Below are 17,037 nucleotides of genomic sequence, written 5' to 3'. Positions count from 1 at the left end.
TCATTGCAGCCAAGTTCTACTGTATATCGATATGACTGCATTATATATCGGATAATAAAATTGTAGTTTAACAGATGCGGTAAGCACGAATGAAAAAACATCGACTAAGCACTGTTAAGTTGCACTGATCACCTTGTTGCGCTGTTATATTCCGCTTATAAATTCAACAAAATGTTAAATTATACTGTTGTTTCTCAAACGACAACAGAGCTTACTCATTTTGTATTGTTGCACTCACTGTTGTAACAGTAGGCACTGTTAACAGACTCAATTGCTTGGTGTCGCTGTTAAGCTGCTTCTAAAATAATGAAAATAAATGCACGAGTGTGTTGGTGCGTTGTGTTGTGTGCGGACACTGAAAAATCAAAGCAATATATTTTGTTTTAAATAAACATAAACTGAAATAAATAATGGATCGTACATTCCACGAAGGATGGCTTATAAAATCGCCGCCCTCAAAACGAATTTGGCGTGCTGTAAGTTTATTGACCCATACATGCAGTAACAAAGCATTTTTGTTACTTTTGATGTAGCCTCGATGCAAATGGCAAATGTTCAGTGAAATGTGCAAATTGAAAGCTGCAAGCAAAGCTTACGGTAAAACAAAAAATTCATAAACACCGACGGCAAACAACAGAGAAAAGGAATTTAAGGCAATTTTTCCGCTACTTCTACACTGAGTCATGCAAAGAAGCGCACCAACTAGTGGCATTTTTCTTGTACAATTACGCTCTGTATACATTTTCAGTGTTTGTATGTGTGTGCATGAGCGTGAGTGTGCCTATGCATGTGAGAGTATGTGCTTGTGTTTGTGATCATTTGTTTGTGCTGTGTGTCCGATAATCATTTTTAATTCATTAATAAGCGGCTGACGGGCTGGGCATGGGCTGCATGGCAGATGAAATCGAGTAGTTGTTGCCGTTGTTGTTGTTGCTGCTGCTGTTGTCGTTGTTGTTGTTGTTGCAAATGCTTGACGAAGTGATTGAAAAGCAAAACAAGCAAAAATAATAATAAAAAAAACCGCAAGCTAATTGTTTAGTTGTTGTTGCTGCAAATTTGTAAACTGTGAATGAGCTATTTTCAATAGCTGCGCTTGTGTATGTGTATGCCTGTGCATGTGTGTGCTGCGTATGTGTATGCTTATGCTTGCGCCTTCTAGGCGTGGGAAAATATTTTGTGAGGCTGCCCTCAAAGTTTACGGTTAATTAAATGTTTACCCTGCGCCAACCGTTAAGCGCCGCTAGCGGTGTTGTTAAGATATTAAATTACAACAGTTGAGCAACTGTTGCACGTTTGATCAACATTTTACTCTCAAGTAGAAAGTGTAGCCCCAAGCACAACAAAAAATGAAAAAAAAAAAAAAAAAAAAAAACGATTAACGAGGCATATACATACGTATGCATATGTAGCTTGGAATACCCTAGACTCCAATTTGAATAGGGTTATATAGAATTCACCTACAAGATTTTTATATCCGGTGGTTAACCCATATTAGGGAGACAGCGCTGCTGAGAGTGAGCAAAAAAATAAGCTATTTACATATAATGTGAAAGGAATAGAGAGCAAAATCAGCCATTGATCGTAGTAGGCTTTCCGCTGACAGGTCTTGTGTGAGTAAGAGAGCCCAAGCAAACATAAAGTTGGGGTGGGCCTGCCACACGCATTGTTGTTATTCTTACAAATAACTGTTCAATATGTAATGTTACTAGAAGGAAAGGCGAATGTATAAGAAGACAGGGAAACTCATAGCCATTCACTGTTGACTAGCGTAAGCCTGTTATGTATGTACAGACATGCACATATGGTTGTATTTATGTTCAGCTGTATGCATGTAAATAAAGATGTGTGTATATGTGTGTGTAAACGATAAGCCACACAGCACGCACAAAAACAATGACGCACTTGTTGCTATTGTATTTGGGTTGCATTATTATTAAGGCACAAGCCTTATATAGAGGGACTAAACGCCCTATTCAAGCCCTGTCCTATGCCAATTTGTATGCCAAGAAAATTATTTGCCTATTATTATTGTTGTTGTTGTTAATTTCTTCTTCGTTAATTCTGTTACGCCTCGGGGTGCCAATTTCTCCATGTCCCACCTATGTGTATGTGTGTGTGTGTGTGTGTGTGTGTGTGCATGTGTGTTTATTGTTTATAATTGAATTAAGCGTGAAACTGTGCAGACAACAATGCAAATTCGTCTGGCCAAATTCATAAAAAAAATCCAAGTAAATTATGTTAATAAAAGTGCGAATACTCTCTGTTCGGTATTATATTAAAGATATATGTTATTATAAATGTATAATGAATACGCATATATTATCACATATTCTTTATAATCATCTAGTGATTCATATTGTTTTCCCATATTTCCGCTGCCAAGCATAATATATAACTATACTAATTCTTGACTCATGTTTGAGTGCGAGCATGCCGAACGAGTAGGCATATGTACATATATATAGGGTATAAATTATACGAAATTTCGTGTCTTGATCTTGTTATTTTTTGCCATTAATTGGCATTGGTCCAGTTTTGTCGATCAAGGCAATTCCATGAATTTTAACATAATTCCAAATTATTATATAAATGCTTATAGAATATGTGGAAGCTATATGTCTATGTGTATCACAGACTACTAGAGAGCAATGGAAAATGAAAATTGATTCATTGTCAAAAAATAGTCGAATTAATAATTAAAGAGTTTTTATTATTGTTATCAAAGTGTTATTAAGCATTATTAACTTATAGTGCAAAGACAATTAGTTTTTTGGTGGGTTTTTTATTAGAAAACTTAGCACGTTCCAAGCAAGTGAAGTGAGCGTGACAGAGCGCACTTCCGACCTTTGAATGATTTGCTTTGATTACGCGTTTTGACTAGATGCATATTTGTTTTTACCTATATTCATTCATTTTATTTTATTTTTAAAAAGACCTCTTAAACACCTTTGAATTTAAGCCCTGGTTAGAAGAGATCCGCTCTCCTTAACCACAAAGCTTTGTGGTGGTGTCAATATACGGTCTTCAGTTATGTGGCAATACTTTGGGGTGTGAGCTGCTGATTACTCAAGAAAATGTCAATGTAAATATTCGCGGAAAATTAACCAGCGACGTCAGCAGCGACGTTGGCAGCACGGCAAGCGGCGCCTATTCATCAATGCTGATAGCTGAGCGGTCGCTGCTGCAGTTGCTGCAAGCTTATCGTCGTCATATCCAACATATGTATGTTAGCTGTCAGACTGACTGTTCGACTGTCTGACCAGCTGTCCGACTGCCCGACCCCCCACTGGCCGCACCCCTGCTGCTCCTCGCTTGATTATCTATCGTGCGTTAGCTAAGCTAAAACTTGTTGCTTTGGCTTTGTTTGTATTTTTACAGCGCTGGCGTCGGCGCTGGTTCACGCTGAAACAGGGCGAGATACCGGAGCAGTTTTGCCTCGAATACTATACGGATCAGCAGTGCCGCAAGCTGAAGGGTGTTATCGATTTGGATCAATGCGAGCAAGTTGACTGCGGCCTGCGCTTGGAGAATCGCAAGCAAAAGTTTCAGTATATGTTCGACATTAAGACGCCGAAGCGCACATATTACTTGGCTGCCGAGACCGAGGCAAGCATGCGCGACTGGGTGAACTGCATCTGTCAGGTGTGCCATCTGCATGACACGAAGCAATCCAATGATCTGCCACTGGGTGCCACAGCATTATCAACGGCAGCAACAGCCGCTGCCGCTGCAGCAGCAGGTGAGTGTCAATTGAATCTAATAACTGGTCCACAGTTCACTTTCACCTGGCCAATTTCTTCCTTTCACTGCAGACGGGAATCGCAGCGCGCAGCAGCATACCAGTTCGAGCGGCGCCCTGAGCAACTCCACACAAAACACAACAACCACTTCGTTGCACTCCTCGGCTGGCACCAACCCGGCCAATTCGCTGCTGCGCCGGCCCGCGGTCATTGATCAGCAGCCGCAGAGCTCGAACAACAACTCCGACTCGGTCTACGTGAATACGGACTACAACAATCGCGAAACGTTGCTCTGCGATGCCCACTTCGATCAGCAACAGTTGCTCTCGGCGGCACAGCAACAGCCGCCACCGTCGCCCGCAACGGCGCTCTATTTGAATCAGAGCGCATTGATCCAGGCGCAGGCTCAAGCGCAAGAGCAACAACAGCAGCAGCAGCAGCAACAGCAACAGGCACAGGCGCAGGCTGCAGCACGTCTCGCCATCAACTCGAATGGCGTGGTACGTAAGCTGCCCGAGCATCTGGTCTTAAATCAACAAACGCTGGCTGAGGCCATATCCCAGCAGCATGGCAGCAGCGTGCAGGCATCGCCGGCGCTGAGCACCGCCTCGGGCCCCTATATACCCATTAGTGAGTGTTTTACGGGCAGTCCGAAATTTTTAATGGATAGCCAGGCCAATGCGGCGGCTGCTCTCAACAATTTGGATCCCAAGTTCTATGATACGCCGCGCAGTCACAACAACATTGGCCTCAACTTAACCAACGATCAATCCTATTCACCCAAAATCACCAACTGCAGTCTGGTGAGCTCATGCAAACTCGGAAAGCATCTGGACTTTTCGTTAAAGAGAATATATTTTCTATTGCAGCAACAGCTGGCTAATTCTAGTGGGAAGCAGCGCAGTCAACGCTCTGACTCGGACTCCGAGAGCGTTTTTACAGACGACGACGAATGGGCGCATCCATTGCCGTTACGTGAGAATGTTGGTAAGCTATATAAAGCACAAGTACTTATAAAGATACTTCTGCATTGTATAATTCAATTTAAATTAATAAATTGTGCACTTTTAGATCGCAACACACGCCCTTCGGATAGCTCCATTGAGAACGAATCCTTTGTGTTAACCTTCGCGCAGCGCTTCTCTAAAATGCCAGAAGATGGAGCTGCCTTGACGCCGACAGCCGCTGCCCGGCATGCCAAGCAACTGGCTGCCATACCGGCCACAGCAGCCGATGGCGCTGGCGAGCATCATACGCTGGAGCGACTGGCCAAGGTGCTGAAGAACAAAAATAACCTTATACTGGACTTTAAGGACAACGAAAAGTAACTGGAAATCTCAGCTCAGCTTGAACCATTTTAAATATATTTCAAATTTATAGATTACAACGCGATTTGCCGCAGCTTTCGGACACGGAGAACACATCGCCCGCGATTGTGGCCGCCAATGCCAGACACGCGAATTCCTCGTTGATCGAAGAGAGCTATGACATTCCACGCTCCCATCAGTTGCCCTATTGCAATGTGGGTCAACTGTTGGGCGACCGGCCGGTGACCAGTCCGCACAATAGCAATCCCATAGCTGCTTCCACGCCCAATCTGATGGCCGATATGGGAAACCAGGGGCTGCCATCGGCGGCAACGACGACAACGGCAACGGCAACAACAACGGCGGTTAATTCGCCAACCAGTGCACGCACGCTGCCGCGCCAGCATTGTTATACGAATGCCGCGCCCACTCGCATGGAGGGCAATGTGTTTCGCTATGATTTCATTGAACAAGCCGATTGCCCGCCTGTTAATCGCAAGCTAAAGCCCAAGGTATCCAATGCGCCGCTGGAGGCAACGCACAAGAGTAGCGTGGAGGATAAGCCGCCCGAGGAGTTCCCAGCCAAGCCGCCAGTGGGCGCCATGGAGCAGCTGAGCAGCAAACTGGGCGCCACCAAGCTGCAGTCCAGCGCGCCGCCCAGTGTGGATCGTAAATGCAAACCCAATGCTTTCAAGGTATGGGTTACTATAGCTCCTCCATTAGCTTCATACTAAATTTGTAATCTCTTGCAGTTGGGCTCCTCGGCTACCATGTCGCCGTCGACGCGTCGCTCGTCGGGCGCGCCGCTCTCGATGGTGCTGCCGCATGAAACGGATGTTCATTCGCCGGCAGCTATTGGCTATTTCCATGAGACGCGTACTCTGCCACGCCAGCAGCATCGCCAGCATCCCAACAGTCCCGGCAGCCAATCGGTGCAGCATCAACGCACAGCCTCTGCGGCAGCAGCGATGACCTCGACATCAGCCGCAGCAGCAGCAGCCGCTCAAGCGGCAGCGAACTTCAAGCAAATCCAACAACAACAGCAACAGCCGCAGCAGCAGCATCAGGAGCACAAACTACAGTACTTTGATCTGGATGTCACCAACAAGCCGCAATTGCTCAATCGTCAGAGCATGAGCGTCGGCAATTTGTACTCCCAAGGTAAAGTTGCTCTGAGTCAACCGGCGCGCCTAGGCGCTAGTGATGCGGCTGCTGTGCGGGCGCCGGTGCAGAGCGGCGTCGTTTACAACTTTGTGGACTTTGTCAAGACGGAGGCGTTCAAGCGCATACGCGAGGAGCGCAACAAGGAGAGCAGTGACAACAATAACAAATGAGCTGCGCGCACGTTTCCAAATCCATGACTCACTCATTTTTTTTTGTATAATGGTGCAATGGCGTCATGCGAAACTCTGATGTAGTGCCTGCAAATGCTGTCTGAACAGTGCAAACTCTAAGTGGCTTTCATATTCTCATACACATACACATATACATCCATATCCATATACATATATACACATATACATATACATATTGATTACATATAGCCAAATAAGTTAGTTATCGTAAGTTGTATTGTGCCCTTAGCACCGCTTCGTGTGCTTTTAAAAAAATGCTGCTGTGCATCTGTCTGTAAAGATGTTTTTTATGTCATTTCAATGTGCTTCCAATTTTCCAAATCAATGCATGTTCTAACCCCCTTTAAGTGCTATTTTATATATGTACACACACTCACACATACACACAGATACATAAAATATTTATATACACCGCGAATTTTGTATGGTAACAATTTATATACAATTTATACTAAGTGTAAGTGTAACTCGTGTGCGACACAAGCTGTTGCTTGATATTGTGCTTTAATAAAAACAACATTTATAGAATTATATTCAACATGTTTTATTTGCAATGAATGTATCCTCTTCCGAGGTCCACAATGGGGTGTAAATAAACTCAAAAACTCTGCAAGTTGTATTTGAAATGTTGCTAGAGCAACAGTCGAATTTGTGTAGCAACCATTTGGAAGTTTTTCGAAACTAGGCAACAATGAACTTAGTTACATATATAACTTATTTAATTACTAGCTAGCATTACAAAAATATTTTCAGTACAGTACAGATTTCGACAGATATAATATATATCTTAATATATATATATATATATTTTTTTATGCGCAAAAAGCAGGAAATTTCTTAGACTAAAGTCATGTCGCTGGTCTATATAACACATCACAATGAGAATATTATGGACATGGAGCGCGCTCCCGAGAAGCCGCCGGAAGGGGAGCCAGTAGTCCATGGTAGGTAGAGAGCAAGGTGAGTTGTATTGATGGGATATGTAATTTACGCCTCCTGCCCCACTCCTCTCTAGAAACATCCGCTAAGGCAGCTATTGTGGCCAAGGAGCGACGCGATCGTCTGAATATGGAGCACAAGAAACATGCCGTTATCATGCTCAAGGGAGGCGTCCGTCTGCTCACCGATGCCAAGAAGGCACATCATCGCACCATGGGCTGTGCCAATGTGCCGCTCGATCCGCCGTGCGCCTTCTTGCGCAAGAATCAGGGCATCAAGTGGCGTCGCGAGAATCTGCATGTCTGCCCCAAGGGCGGCAACATGCCACCCCTGCCCCCGATGGGCAAGAAGATTAAGAAGCCGGACATGGTGCCCAATTTTGTGAAGCGTAATATGACTTGTGCCGCTAACACCGTGCGCTGTCCGCCACCGCCACGCTATGTGGACACGCCCACTGGCACTCGCCAGAATTTATTGAATTCAGGCATGGTGCCGCAGTATGTTTGCCGCAAGGACTTTGGCAAGGTGCCTGTTTACATACAGAAGACCAAGGAGATGCTCAAGGATGCACACCTTGTCTGCTGCAAGGAGCGAGCTCGTCTCATGGAGTTGTGTGGCGGTGTCAAGCCATCGGATTCAATGGCCGCCCTGACTCAGCCAGTGCGCACCGATGGTGGCCCACCTGAGATGCCCGGCATGCGCATCATGGATCAGGAGGAGCGCAATGAAATACTTGACGGTCTGCGTGCCCATCTGAATGAGATGACCAAGACTTATCAGTCGATGCCCTTGCTGATCGACAGCGAGAACAAGCGCCAGCGCAAGGGCAAGCTGGAGTGCGACTTGCGCCAGCTCGAGCAGGACATGCTGCTGCTGGAGACCAGTCCCATTATCTATGTTTCACTGTATTAAGTTACGTTGCCTAATTACGCTAACGAGCACTTATAATCTAAGTTCGAATAAAAATTTAACAGGCACATTTTAAGTTTCAAGCCCATATCAAAGCAGCCATGTTTCAACTAGCTGAATTACAAACAGCAAACTCTAGTTGAAGCTTGCGGCATTGATTTGGTGTTGAAATTTAGAAGGCACTGTTCAAGTTTATGCATCCAATAACTCCAAGGCGTAGCTACCATGACAGTAGGGACACAGTAGCGTGCTGCCGGGTGGGTACAGCTCAAGAAGCAGCTGCTTTTCCAGCAAAACCTGACGTCCACAGAGCGTGCAGTAGTGACGTTCCAGCGAAGGACTCAACTGGGGGAGTATAGTCAATTAGATATGGATATTTTTAAGATATATTCAGGCAGACATGCACCTGCATATAGGAGATCGCGCATAGAAGGTTTGGATCCTCCAGAGTTATCCGTATCTCTTTCATATTCAGCTTCACCTGCAGCTGCTCAAATTGCTCCTCCATTTCAACAAGAAGCGCACTCTTGGTTGCCACATGTGTTGCCTTCTCACCCAGTAGCTGCTGCTTTAGCTGCTGTCGAATTCGTTCACTGGCTGCCAGTTGACATTGCGCCGACTGCCGCTGGAATTTGGTCAGCTTCTTCTGCTCGCTTAAGTATTGGAGACGCAGTCGCATATGCGTGAGCTCAATCATGTTCAACAGAAGGTGAAATTCCTGTTCGGTTTGCTCAAGCAGAGATGGATTGCGTTGATCACGCTGTACTGTAATTATGGCGTCCAAGACGTGGTACTTGAGCTGCAGCTGCTGCAGCCGTGCCTCTGTGGCCACATTCTCAAATGCAAAGGCATCGATTGGCGCATAGCTGAGATACTCATCCAGCTTGGTCCTTTGAAAGATATCCAAACGCACTTCCACCAGCAGATCCTTCCAGTTGTTCATGGACACACTAGGCGTGAGGCAGCGATCTAGCTGTGCCAATGCATTGCTTTCTTCTATTTTGCAGACGTGTGCGTAAACCAGATTACGGCGTATTGCCTTGTTGAACAGATACTCTTTGTTGCGGGTGGAGAGAATGGTAATGAAGTTCTTGTTGGGACTGCACCATAGGCCTATTGGCAGTTCGTTCTTCGTATCGTCGACGTTGACCGAGCGCATGCTGGTGCTCAGCTGGCCGGGCTTGTGGCTGAGCTCGACCAGGCAGAGCTGTCCGCGGGCGGTGACCAAAGCGTAATTGTTGTTCGCGACGGCGCAGAAACCTTTTGATTGTGAGAGGAGTATTTAAAGTCTAAATTAAATAACAAGCAAGATTGTGTATATAGTTCACCTGTGATCTTCATGCCACCTACATGCAGTCGGGTCTCCAACCACTTGCCACTTGCCTGTCTAGGCATGCACCAGATGAGCAAATGCGCTGCCTTGCAGCAGGCTATATAATAGCAATCTCTTGTCGGACAGTGCGTAATCACAGCCTGTTGCAGGCCCAGGTGATCCGGGCGCAGCCAAAGAGTCTTGACCAAGCAGAGACCCTCTCCCTCTGTGGCACTGAATCTGTAGAGATGCACTAGACCATTATTGTCGCTCACAAGCAGCAGATCCTCGTAGCTCTGCATAAAGCAAATGCGCCCGAGAAGTGTCTGCAGTTCACTATGGGCTAAGATCGTGGATGCATTGTTGCATAAAGTCAATGTCCAAATACTGCCGGCAGCTGTGCCCAGGACGAGCACATATTCCCCGCCTTCTACTGATCGCCAAGCGAGCATGGTTATCCAACTGCGATCCATGTAGGCCTGATAGTGTCGAAATGTCTTGATCTTTGCAGCTGGCACTTCATACGGGCGCTGCAGTTTGTCCCGGAGTGTGGCGACCACATCGAGACCATTCTTGTAGTGCTCCCAGGCAGGTTGCTCTGGCCGCTTAGTCAACAAATGTAGTGCGCCATAGCTGTTCAAGGTGGCCATTAGCATTTGCCCATCGGGCAACAGGTGGTCGGCCAGCTTGGCGGCAATGAGATTGGGCACAGGCACATCCTGTGAATAGATTGCTGTGTACACGGAATCCAGACTGATGTGTTGCTGCTCCAGCACATTGCCGCTTTCGTAGATATACTGGAGATTCACTTGTTCCGCCAGTAGGTCTAGTGGTCGTATTTTGTTTTCACACTTCCAGCTGGTCACGACATATGGAAAGGGCAGCTGATGGCTCAGCTTGCAGCTTAATTCGAGAGTAACTAGCTCCGCCTTGGAGCCCAGCAACGATATACAATTGCCATCGTTTGTATATGAAACAAAATCATGGACTAAATCCTGCCTGACTTCATATTTACACAGGACTTGAAAATGCAGAGCTGTTAAATAAAAGCGAAGGTATATATTAAGTTTTGCAACTTATTGCTTTTAATGCTTTTTCATTTAAATATATTTACTACTCTTTAGTTCTTCCATTCAGTACAATTATCACACGTTTGCCGGGCGATTCAAGCGCAGACGCGTACAGAGCGAGCAAAACAAAAATGCGTGAATCTCACATGTCTTACGCTCGTCTAGACATTTTGTTACATACACAGTCACACCATTCTCACACACACACACATTCACATTGTAAACTTTTCATTTTACTCAAATTTATTCACCTTTGCCATCGCTAGCGTTTGCTTCAGTAGCTTTCTTCATTTCAAAGCGAATGGACAGCTAGAAAAAGTTAGCCGCAATGTCAGTTAAGAATGGCGTTGAAATGGTTAAAAAAGTAGCCGAATTTATTTCCAAAGGCACCAGTTTTGATCGCGTTACTCAAATGGTAAGTGACAGCCGAAAAATTTGTGTAAGGAAACGACGGAAAACAACGCACTGCACTAATCAGCTGAAACTTTGTTTCGATAAATTATGTAAGCAGGACTATCGATAAAGCGCTGCATTTGAATGTTGCAGGTTAAAATAACGAGTGGCGGCGAAGGGCGTTGCGTGGGCGAATTTACGGTGGCAGCTGAGCATTTAAATCGCTTGGGCTCCCTGCACGGCGGTTTAACGGCCACCATATTAGATAATGTAACTACATACGCACTAATGTCCAAGGGCTCTCATCCCGGCGTTACCTCTAGTCTAAGTGTGAGCTACGTATCTGCGGCCAGACCAGGAGATGTTATAGAGGTGGATGCGAATACGCTGCATGCTGGACGCAAAATGGCATACATTGAGTGTGTGCTGCGCAATAAAGCGGATGGCAAGATCATTGCAAAAGGTGGACAAACCAAATACGTGGATTTCAACACAGAGTCAAGCAAATGAATGTAATCAGTTGTAAAACTAAATAAATAAGAGATAACTCAATCTGATGAGCTCGCTCTAATGACGTCATCCATGCAAATGAGATGAGCTCCTTCATCTGTTGAATGTGGAGAACCATGAACTATCGATAGTCTGCAGCACTAAAACGCTCATCTCTAGAGCTTATTGTTATGATTGTTTTTATTTGTTATCCACGCGTTTCGTAACAACACAAATATGGGCACACGCAAAAAGGGCTTGGAATTTGCTAAGCATATATCTGAGATTATAGCCAAAGCGACAGGATTTGAGCGGCACTTGGAAAAGGTTGATTGGTTGTGTAAGCGTTGGACTTGATGGATTTTAATGGATTCAATCATTTGTTAGGTAAAAATATTGGATGGCGGCGATGGAATTTGCAAAGCCGAATTTACAGTTGCTCCAGAGCATATTAACAAAGCTGGAGGATTGCACGGCGGCTATACGGCCACTTTAGTGGATATGATAACGACCTATGCACTAATGTCGAAACCCTGCCATCCCGGCGTCTCGGTAGACATTAATGTTAGCTACCTGAAAACGGCTCGTGTGGGCGATGAGGTGCTCATCGAGGCAAACTTAGTGCGGGCTGGTAAAATGCTCGCCTTCATCGACTGCCAGCTGCGGCACAAAAAGGACAACTCAGTGATAGCCAAGGGAACGCACACCAAATACGTGAACTTTCAGTAGATAATTTGTGCTAAGTTTTGATACTGTGCTTTATTGTTTACACGTGTAGCAGTAAATATTTAGTTAATTTGTTTAATTAATTGCTTGTGACTCTCTGTGCGTTATGGTTAAGAGTGAAAGACGGCTTCCATTCGATAAATTCTATAAATTTTGTGAGCGTTTAAGATAAAAGTCGTTTGAATTCGGTTTCTATGTTTAATCTCAAATGGAAGCCGGCTTTTAGTGTTAATGTGGCTACTAAGTTTAAGAGGGGCGTTGATTAATTGTTAAGTCGATATGCAAATAGCTGTCTCAATTGTCCAGCTTCTTTTTGGTTGGCATTGTGGGGCAGTGCGGGCAGCAGGCCTCTGGCGGTGTCAGCGGTTCAATTCCCGGCGGGCAGCTGACCTCGCCGCACTGTTGGCGCAGACAGTTCACCTGGCCATGGAAACAATTGCACTTGGTGCATACATCCGGCGTCCAGACCTCGTTGTTTAAGCGCGTGGTGCCCTTGTCATCGACGCAGTGGCTCCGTTTGGGTTTCACCACCGTGGGCTGGGGCGGAGCAGGCGCCACTGGTTCAGCTTCGACTGCATTGCAGGAGTCCTCCAGCTTGCGCAGTTTCTTGTGCAGTTTTTTCAGCTCCTTTTGGAAGCTGCCAATTAGATCCTCCAAGCCGCTAACACGCTCCTCGTTCACCTCGTACAGCGCCTCCAATGGGCTGTCGTAGCTCTCGGCAGTGGGAACCTCTTGGTCGCTGGATACATCACGCTTCTGGCGCTGACTACGCTTCGCGTAGGTCTGTGGCACAAATGTGTCGAAGAGCGCTGGCTGGTTGTTGCAAGTGCCGCACTCCTGCCACAGATACAGATTGATGCCAGGTATGTCCTCGCATGGCTTATAGCCGCCCTGATGCTTGGCCAGTATGAAGACATTCTCCGTTACCTGATCGAAATTGTCGCCCACATCGCAAAGCACGCGTCCCAGGCTGGCCTGCTTAATCTGCACCAGCTGCTCGGGCTGGAAGACACTCGGATTCTCGTAGTAGAAGCGATCGCCATCCCGCAGCCGTCGGAACTGCTCCACCAATAGACACTGGAAGAGTGGGCCCACCTTGCCGCCCTCCACCTGATCCTCGAGTATGCCGCCCAGCCAGACATCAATGTTATCCGGATGACCATAGAGTTCAGCCAGCTTCTTACGTATATCCGCATTGGTGATCTCACCAGCCAGATCCTCAAAGTCCGTGGCCACGCTCAGATTGCAGAATTTCCTATAGACATTATAGCCGGGAATGCCGTGATCTCTGCCACGTTGTATATTGATCGCAGCCAAATCGAGGGCCACAGCGTGTGCCGTCTGGAAGAGTTTCTCCGTCAGCTCCGTGTTCAGATTCTGATCGGGTAGCTTGAGCTTGGCGGGCACAGCGAGCATGCCGCGCATCAACGGATCCACTCCACCTTCATAGGCCAAGCGCCATGGAGCAAAGAAGGCCTTGTGGAGCTGCAGATGCCCCTGCGGTATGGGCTGGAAGCTGGAGTTCAAGCGATGCAGTATGGGATTGATGATGGTGTGGCCAAAGCGCAGAGCAGCTGTTGCGAACTCATTGGCTATGCTCGGATTCACCTGGGGATTGTAGCCACGATATTCGCCCAACATGGACATTCCACTCTCGCCAATGATCAGAGGCAGCCACTGCTTGAACGTGATGTGCTGCATCTGAGCGCCCACAATCTTGCGCGACTCCTGGTACAACGTGTCGCCATCCCAGTGGGGATTGATCTCGCCCAGCTTGCGGGCAATGCGATTGTGCTCGCGCATCCAAATGGTGTGCATGGCCAGCAGACCCACCTGCTCGTTGACTCGAATGTCTCCGGACACGAAGCAGTTCATCTGGTTCTCGTCCAGATTGCGGCGGCAGTCCATGCCATCCTGTGGCGCAGCAAAGGGCAGCATGTCCTTCTGATTGGGGAAGTGAACGCCGACACGGAGCAGACCCTCGTCGGAGCTGAGGTTGCGCAGCTCCTGGGCGAAGGCCGTATTGTAGCCATACACCTGGGAGGCGTCTATGTAGGCTGTCAGCTGGTTGATCTGCTCGCGATGCTGAACACTGTCGAAGAAGAGGGAGGTCATGCCGGAGCCGCAGATGGCACTGGACCGCACCACGTCGATGCAGCGACGATTCTTGACGCGCGGATCATTCGGTGGCACCTCAATCGGATAGCAGGGTGGCGCCATTTCGCAGGTCTTCTTGCAGTCGACACCATCCCAGCTTTCGGAGCTAACTGATGGTATGGCATGATCCAGATCGTGGTCCAGGAACTGACCCCATTGCATGACCATGTGAGTGATGCGGGCATCAGGCGTTATTTCCTTTGTGGCCACCAGTGAGGTGGATACCAGTCGGGCACTGGGCTTGGGATGGCCCGCATACTTCAGGCCCTTGGTCCAGCCCACGGGCATGCTGAAGCCGTTCTCGTAGATGGGCGGAGCAAGGCGTCTGAAGGCAGTCAGGGAAGCGCCCCACGTGGGATGCATCAGGTTGTTGCAAGTGCCCTCAATGCTGCGATATTTCGAATGGAAGCACATGTCCGTGCAGTTGGGCATCTCGCGATGCTCCATGCAGCCGGACAGCTCAGCCACCAGGTGCAAATGCTCCCGCGATAGCAGATCCCTGAACTCGTACTGCTCACTCTCCATGGTCAGATTATCGCCCTGCTGCACATGCTTCCTGATGTTGACCAGCGTGCGCTCATAGATCTCTGCGGCTCGTGCCAGCTGCCTGGCCTGGCCGGTGGGAAACCGGAAGACGCGCAGCAGTTCGCCATAGTTAGGTGGAGCACGCGACGAGCGATTGGAGAAGAGCATATCCAGGGTGTTATTGATGGCCATGTCGATTTCCTTGGCCGCCTCGGCGAAGGCAATGCGCACATAACGATCTCCAGGTGCCAGATCCACATTGTTCCTATGGAGAGGGAAGAGAAGAGAAGAAATGTGATTACAGGAAGGAGAGAAAATGACACCAGGGAGTAGAAACAAAAAAGAGACAAGCCATAAATACGAATTAGCTTGTTATCTCAGCATGAACTTAATCAAGACTGATGATAATATGCAAAAGTTTTAGTTGCTTGAAAAGTTGCCACCAAATTCCATAATTAATATTAAAAAAAAAATAGCTCGACTTTTCACAGTTACACCACGCTCCCTACTCCCTATTCCATACTTTAATTGCAATTAATTTTGCCAAGCATCGGAGGTGGCTTAAAATGCCGTTGTCTAATAAAAAGCCAGAAGCAAAGTTTACTTATTTTTAATTTTTATTTTTATTTCTATTTTCTTGCTTTTTTCAAGTTTTATGTTGAGCTGCTCTTCGGCCAGCGGCAGTCGCTGACTTGGCAACGAGCGAAATTATGCCACATTCAGTTGGTTTTTCTTTTTATTTTTATTTTTTTGCTCGCTGTTACAGCAAGGAAAATCCGCGCCAAGCCCTGCGCGGGAGGCATTAACAACAATTCATTCCACAACATTCTATGTGGCGTTGGCCGTCGCCGTTGAAGGAATTTCCCTTTTGGAAAGTTTCACTGTGTAAACTTTGCCATTGTCGGCGTGGTAGGTAATAACTTAACGACCATAATACACCCTGTTGCACCACAGCCACTGCTCAGTGCTTACCACTATCAACTATCGCACTACAGCGACTAAATGGCAACCACTGCCAGCCAACTGCAACAACAACTACATTTACTCGCAACTACATTTTGCCTCTCTCTCACCCTCGCACAGACTCTGTGTGTGCCTTTCTGTGCTCACTGCCACAGCCATTTTTGTGGCTGCGCTTTTTCTGGCATGCCGGCGCTTTTGTAATACCCAAACTTTTCTAATCATAGAGCGAACATCATGCAGTTGAGCATCTGTATATTTAAAGCTTAAAATAAAAGGTTGTTCATGTAACAACTTTGTTGACAATTGTGTTTATTCTTTCATTCATTCAAATTAGCTTTTGACACGCAACAATTAGTGCTGCCAATCATATGTCAGACACCAGACCATGCTGTTCTTCCTTTAAATCTGCCTGGCTTGCTGATCACACACAGCCATTCTGTTATGCATATACAACATTTCTGCCATTCACCTCACTGTTAAAGGCTCTCTCAGTTGCCTCTGTTACTGTTAAAGGAAATTAACAGCCCTCTTGCCAGCCTCAGATTTTCGACATTTTCATACTAAGATCAAAAATGTGATGTCGCATTTTCAAGTTGATGGACCGCTTGGCATAAGCTAGTCTTATTCAATCCTGCTGGCTGAAAAGCCAAGAAGTACCATTTATATAGGCAACATAATTGCCATGACTCTGGAGCTGACATAATTTGAGAAAAAGAGACAGCAAGTCAAAAGGTGGGTTGTCTATTCGTTACGCTGCAAATTAAAGTGCAGGCGGAAATAAATGGAATTGAAAGACGTGCATAAATAATTTCTGCTCTCATTTAGTAAATATTTAAGTTAAATAAATAAATAATATTGAGGGCTTAAAACTGTGCCACTGCATTATAGAGCATACTACGAGTCGCATGTCTGGCTTACATTCGTGAGTCTTTTCTTGGATTTTCGCCCACTATATGCCTGGGTGTGTGTGTGTATATGTGTGCCACATGCTGTGGCAATGGCAACGTATTTCCGTGGCCAGCATTCCCGCCAACACCTACGTCTCCAGCAGACCGGCAGGCAGTAACAGGATAAGCTTTTGTTTTACGCCAGCATTACCCACAACTTGGGCGGATTTCAGTAGCTGCTGCTCCGGCGGCTCCTGCTGCTCCT

The 17,037-nt window shown here is 46.6% G+C and overlaps 6 protein-coding genes across 8 annotated transcripts in view; 4 read left to right on the top strand and 2 right to left on the bottom strand.

Annotated features, from left to right (window-relative positions):
* The first annotated feature begins 239 nt into the window (after nt 1-239).
* LOC6581537 (protein daughter of sevenless) lies at nt 240-6,935 on the top strand. 2 transcript variants are annotated; one of them, XM_015161894.3, is made up of 7 exons: nt 240-476; nt 3,379-3,739; nt 3,813-4,543; nt 4,616-4,727; nt 4,812-5,064; nt 5,121-5,742; nt 5,800-6,935. In XM_015161894.3, exons 1-7 carry the CDS (start codon nt 411-413, stop codon nt 6,379-6,381), a joined length of 2,727 nt encoding a protein of 908 aa, XP_015017380.1. In that variant the 5' UTR covers nt 240-410; the 3' UTR covers nt 6,382-6,935. The 2 variants fall into 2 exon arrangements, with proteins under 2 accessions (XP_015017380.1, XP_002007265.1); XM_002007229.4 differs by having other exon boundaries at nt 241-476; nt 4,610-4,727.
* LOC6581535 lies at nt 6,931-10,975 on the bottom strand. Of its 2 annotated transcripts, none has more exons than XM_002007227.4 (4): nt 10,884-10,975; nt 9,579-10,598; nt 8,657-9,510; nt 6,931-8,595 (listed from the first exon to the last, which is right to left on the bottom strand). In XM_002007227.4, exons 1-4 carry the CDS (start codon nt 10,921-10,923, stop codon nt 8,443-8,445), a joined length of 2,067 nt encoding a protein of 688 aa, XP_002007263.1. In that variant the 5' UTR covers nt 10,924-10,975; the 3' UTR covers nt 6,931-8,442. The 2 variants fall into 2 exon arrangements, with proteins under 2 accessions (XP_002007263.1, XP_015017379.1); XM_015161893.3 differs by lacking the exon at nt 10,884-10,975 and adding an exon at nt 10,677-10,830.
* LOC6581536 (enkurin) lies at nt 7,253-8,457 on the top strand. The gene is made up of 2 exons (XM_002007228.4): nt 7,253-7,346; nt 7,418-8,457. The coding sequence occupies exons 1-2, from the start codon at nt 7,253-7,255 to the stop codon at nt 8,251-8,253; spliced, it is 930 nt and encodes a 309-aa protein (XP_002007264.1). The 3' UTR covers nt 8,254-8,457.
* Nucleotides 10,961-11,843, top strand: LOC6581534 (acyl-coenzyme A thioesterase 13). The gene is made up of 2 exons (XM_002007226.4): nt 10,961-11,047; nt 11,179-11,843. The coding sequence occupies exons 1-2, from the start codon at nt 10,961-10,963 to the stop codon at nt 11,533-11,535; spliced, it is 444 nt and encodes a 147-aa protein (XP_002007262.2). The 3' UTR covers nt 11,536-11,843.
* LOC6581533 (acyl-coenzyme A thioesterase 13) lies at nt 11,752-12,323 on the top strand. Its single transcript, XM_002007225.4, has 2 exons — nt 11,752-11,841; nt 11,902-12,323. The coding sequence occupies exons 1-2, from the start codon at nt 11,752-11,754 to the stop codon at nt 12,241-12,243; spliced, it is 432 nt and encodes a 143-aa protein (XP_002007261.1). The 3' UTR covers nt 12,244-12,323.
* The window catches only part of LOC6581532 (peroxidasin), a 33,309-nt gene continuing 28,516 nt past the window's right edge, over nt 12,245-17,037 (bottom strand). Inside the window, exon 9 of the mRNA XM_002007224.4 lies at nt 12,245-15,187. Coding sequence (XP_002007260.2) covers nt 12,535-15,187 — 2,653 coding nt within the window. The 3' untranslated portion in view covers nt 12,245-12,534. The remainder of the gene's footprint in view (nt 15,188-17,037) is intronic.

This window comes from Drosophila mojavensis, unplaced genomic scaffold (assembly GCF_018153725.1).
Source record: "Drosophila mojavensis isolate 15081-1352.22 unplaced genomic scaffold, ASM1815372v1 contig_74, whole genome shotgun sequence".
In the NCBI taxonomy this organism is placed as follows: Eukaryota; Metazoa; Arthropoda; class Insecta; order Diptera; family Drosophilidae; genus Drosophila; species Drosophila mojavensis.
The sequence above is the reverse complement of the archived record's forward strand: the minus strand, read 5'-3'. Positions and strand labels throughout refer to the sequence as shown.

Coding starts and splice junctions, on each gene's coding strand:
- LOC6581535 (XM_002007227.4), bottom strand. CDS start 10,923: ATGAAGAAAGCTACTGAAGCAAACGCTAGCGATGGCAAAG. Junction 10,599..10,883: donor AAACGCTAGCGATGGCAAAG/GTGAATAAATTT, acceptor TTTATTTAACAG/CTCTGCATTTTCAAGTCCTG. Junction 8,596..8,656: donor GCGCGATCTCCTATATGCAG/GTGCATGTCTGC, acceptor ATACTCCCCCAG/TTGAGTCCTTCGCTGGAACG.
- LOC6581534 (XM_002007226.4), top strand. CDS start 10,961: ATGTCAGTTAAGAATGGCGTTGAAATGGTTAAAAAAGTAGCCGAATTT. Junction 11,048..11,178: donor TTGATCGCGTTACTCAAATG/GTAAGTGACAGC, acceptor TGAATGTTGCAG/GTTAAAATAACGAGTGGCGG.
- LOC6581537 (XM_002007229.4), top strand. CDS start 411: ATGGATCGTACATTCCACGAAGGATGGCTTATAAAATCGCCGCCCTCA. Junction 477..3,378: donor CAAAACGAATTTGGCGTGCT/GTAAGTTTATTG, acceptor GTATTTTTACAG/CGCTGGCGTCGGCGCTGGTT. Junction 4,544..4,609: donor AAATCACCAACTGCAGTCTG/GTGAGCTCATGC, acceptor TTTCTATTGCAG/CAACAGCTGGCTAATTCTAG.
- LOC6581536 (XM_002007228.4), top strand. CDS start 7,253: ATGTCGCTGGTCTATATAACACATCACAATGAGAATATTATGGACATG. Junction 7,347..7,417: donor AGGGGAGCCAGTAGTCCATG/GTAGGTAGAGAG, acceptor ACTCCTCTCTAG/AAACATCCGCTAAGGCAGCT.
- LOC6581533 (XM_002007225.4), top strand. CDS start 11,752: ATGGGCACACGCAAAAAGGGCTTGGAATTTGCTAAGCATATATCTGAG. Junction 11,842..11,901: donor TTGAGCGGCACTTGGAAAAG/GTTGATTGGTTG, acceptor ATCATTTGTTAG/GTAAAAATATTGGATGGCGG.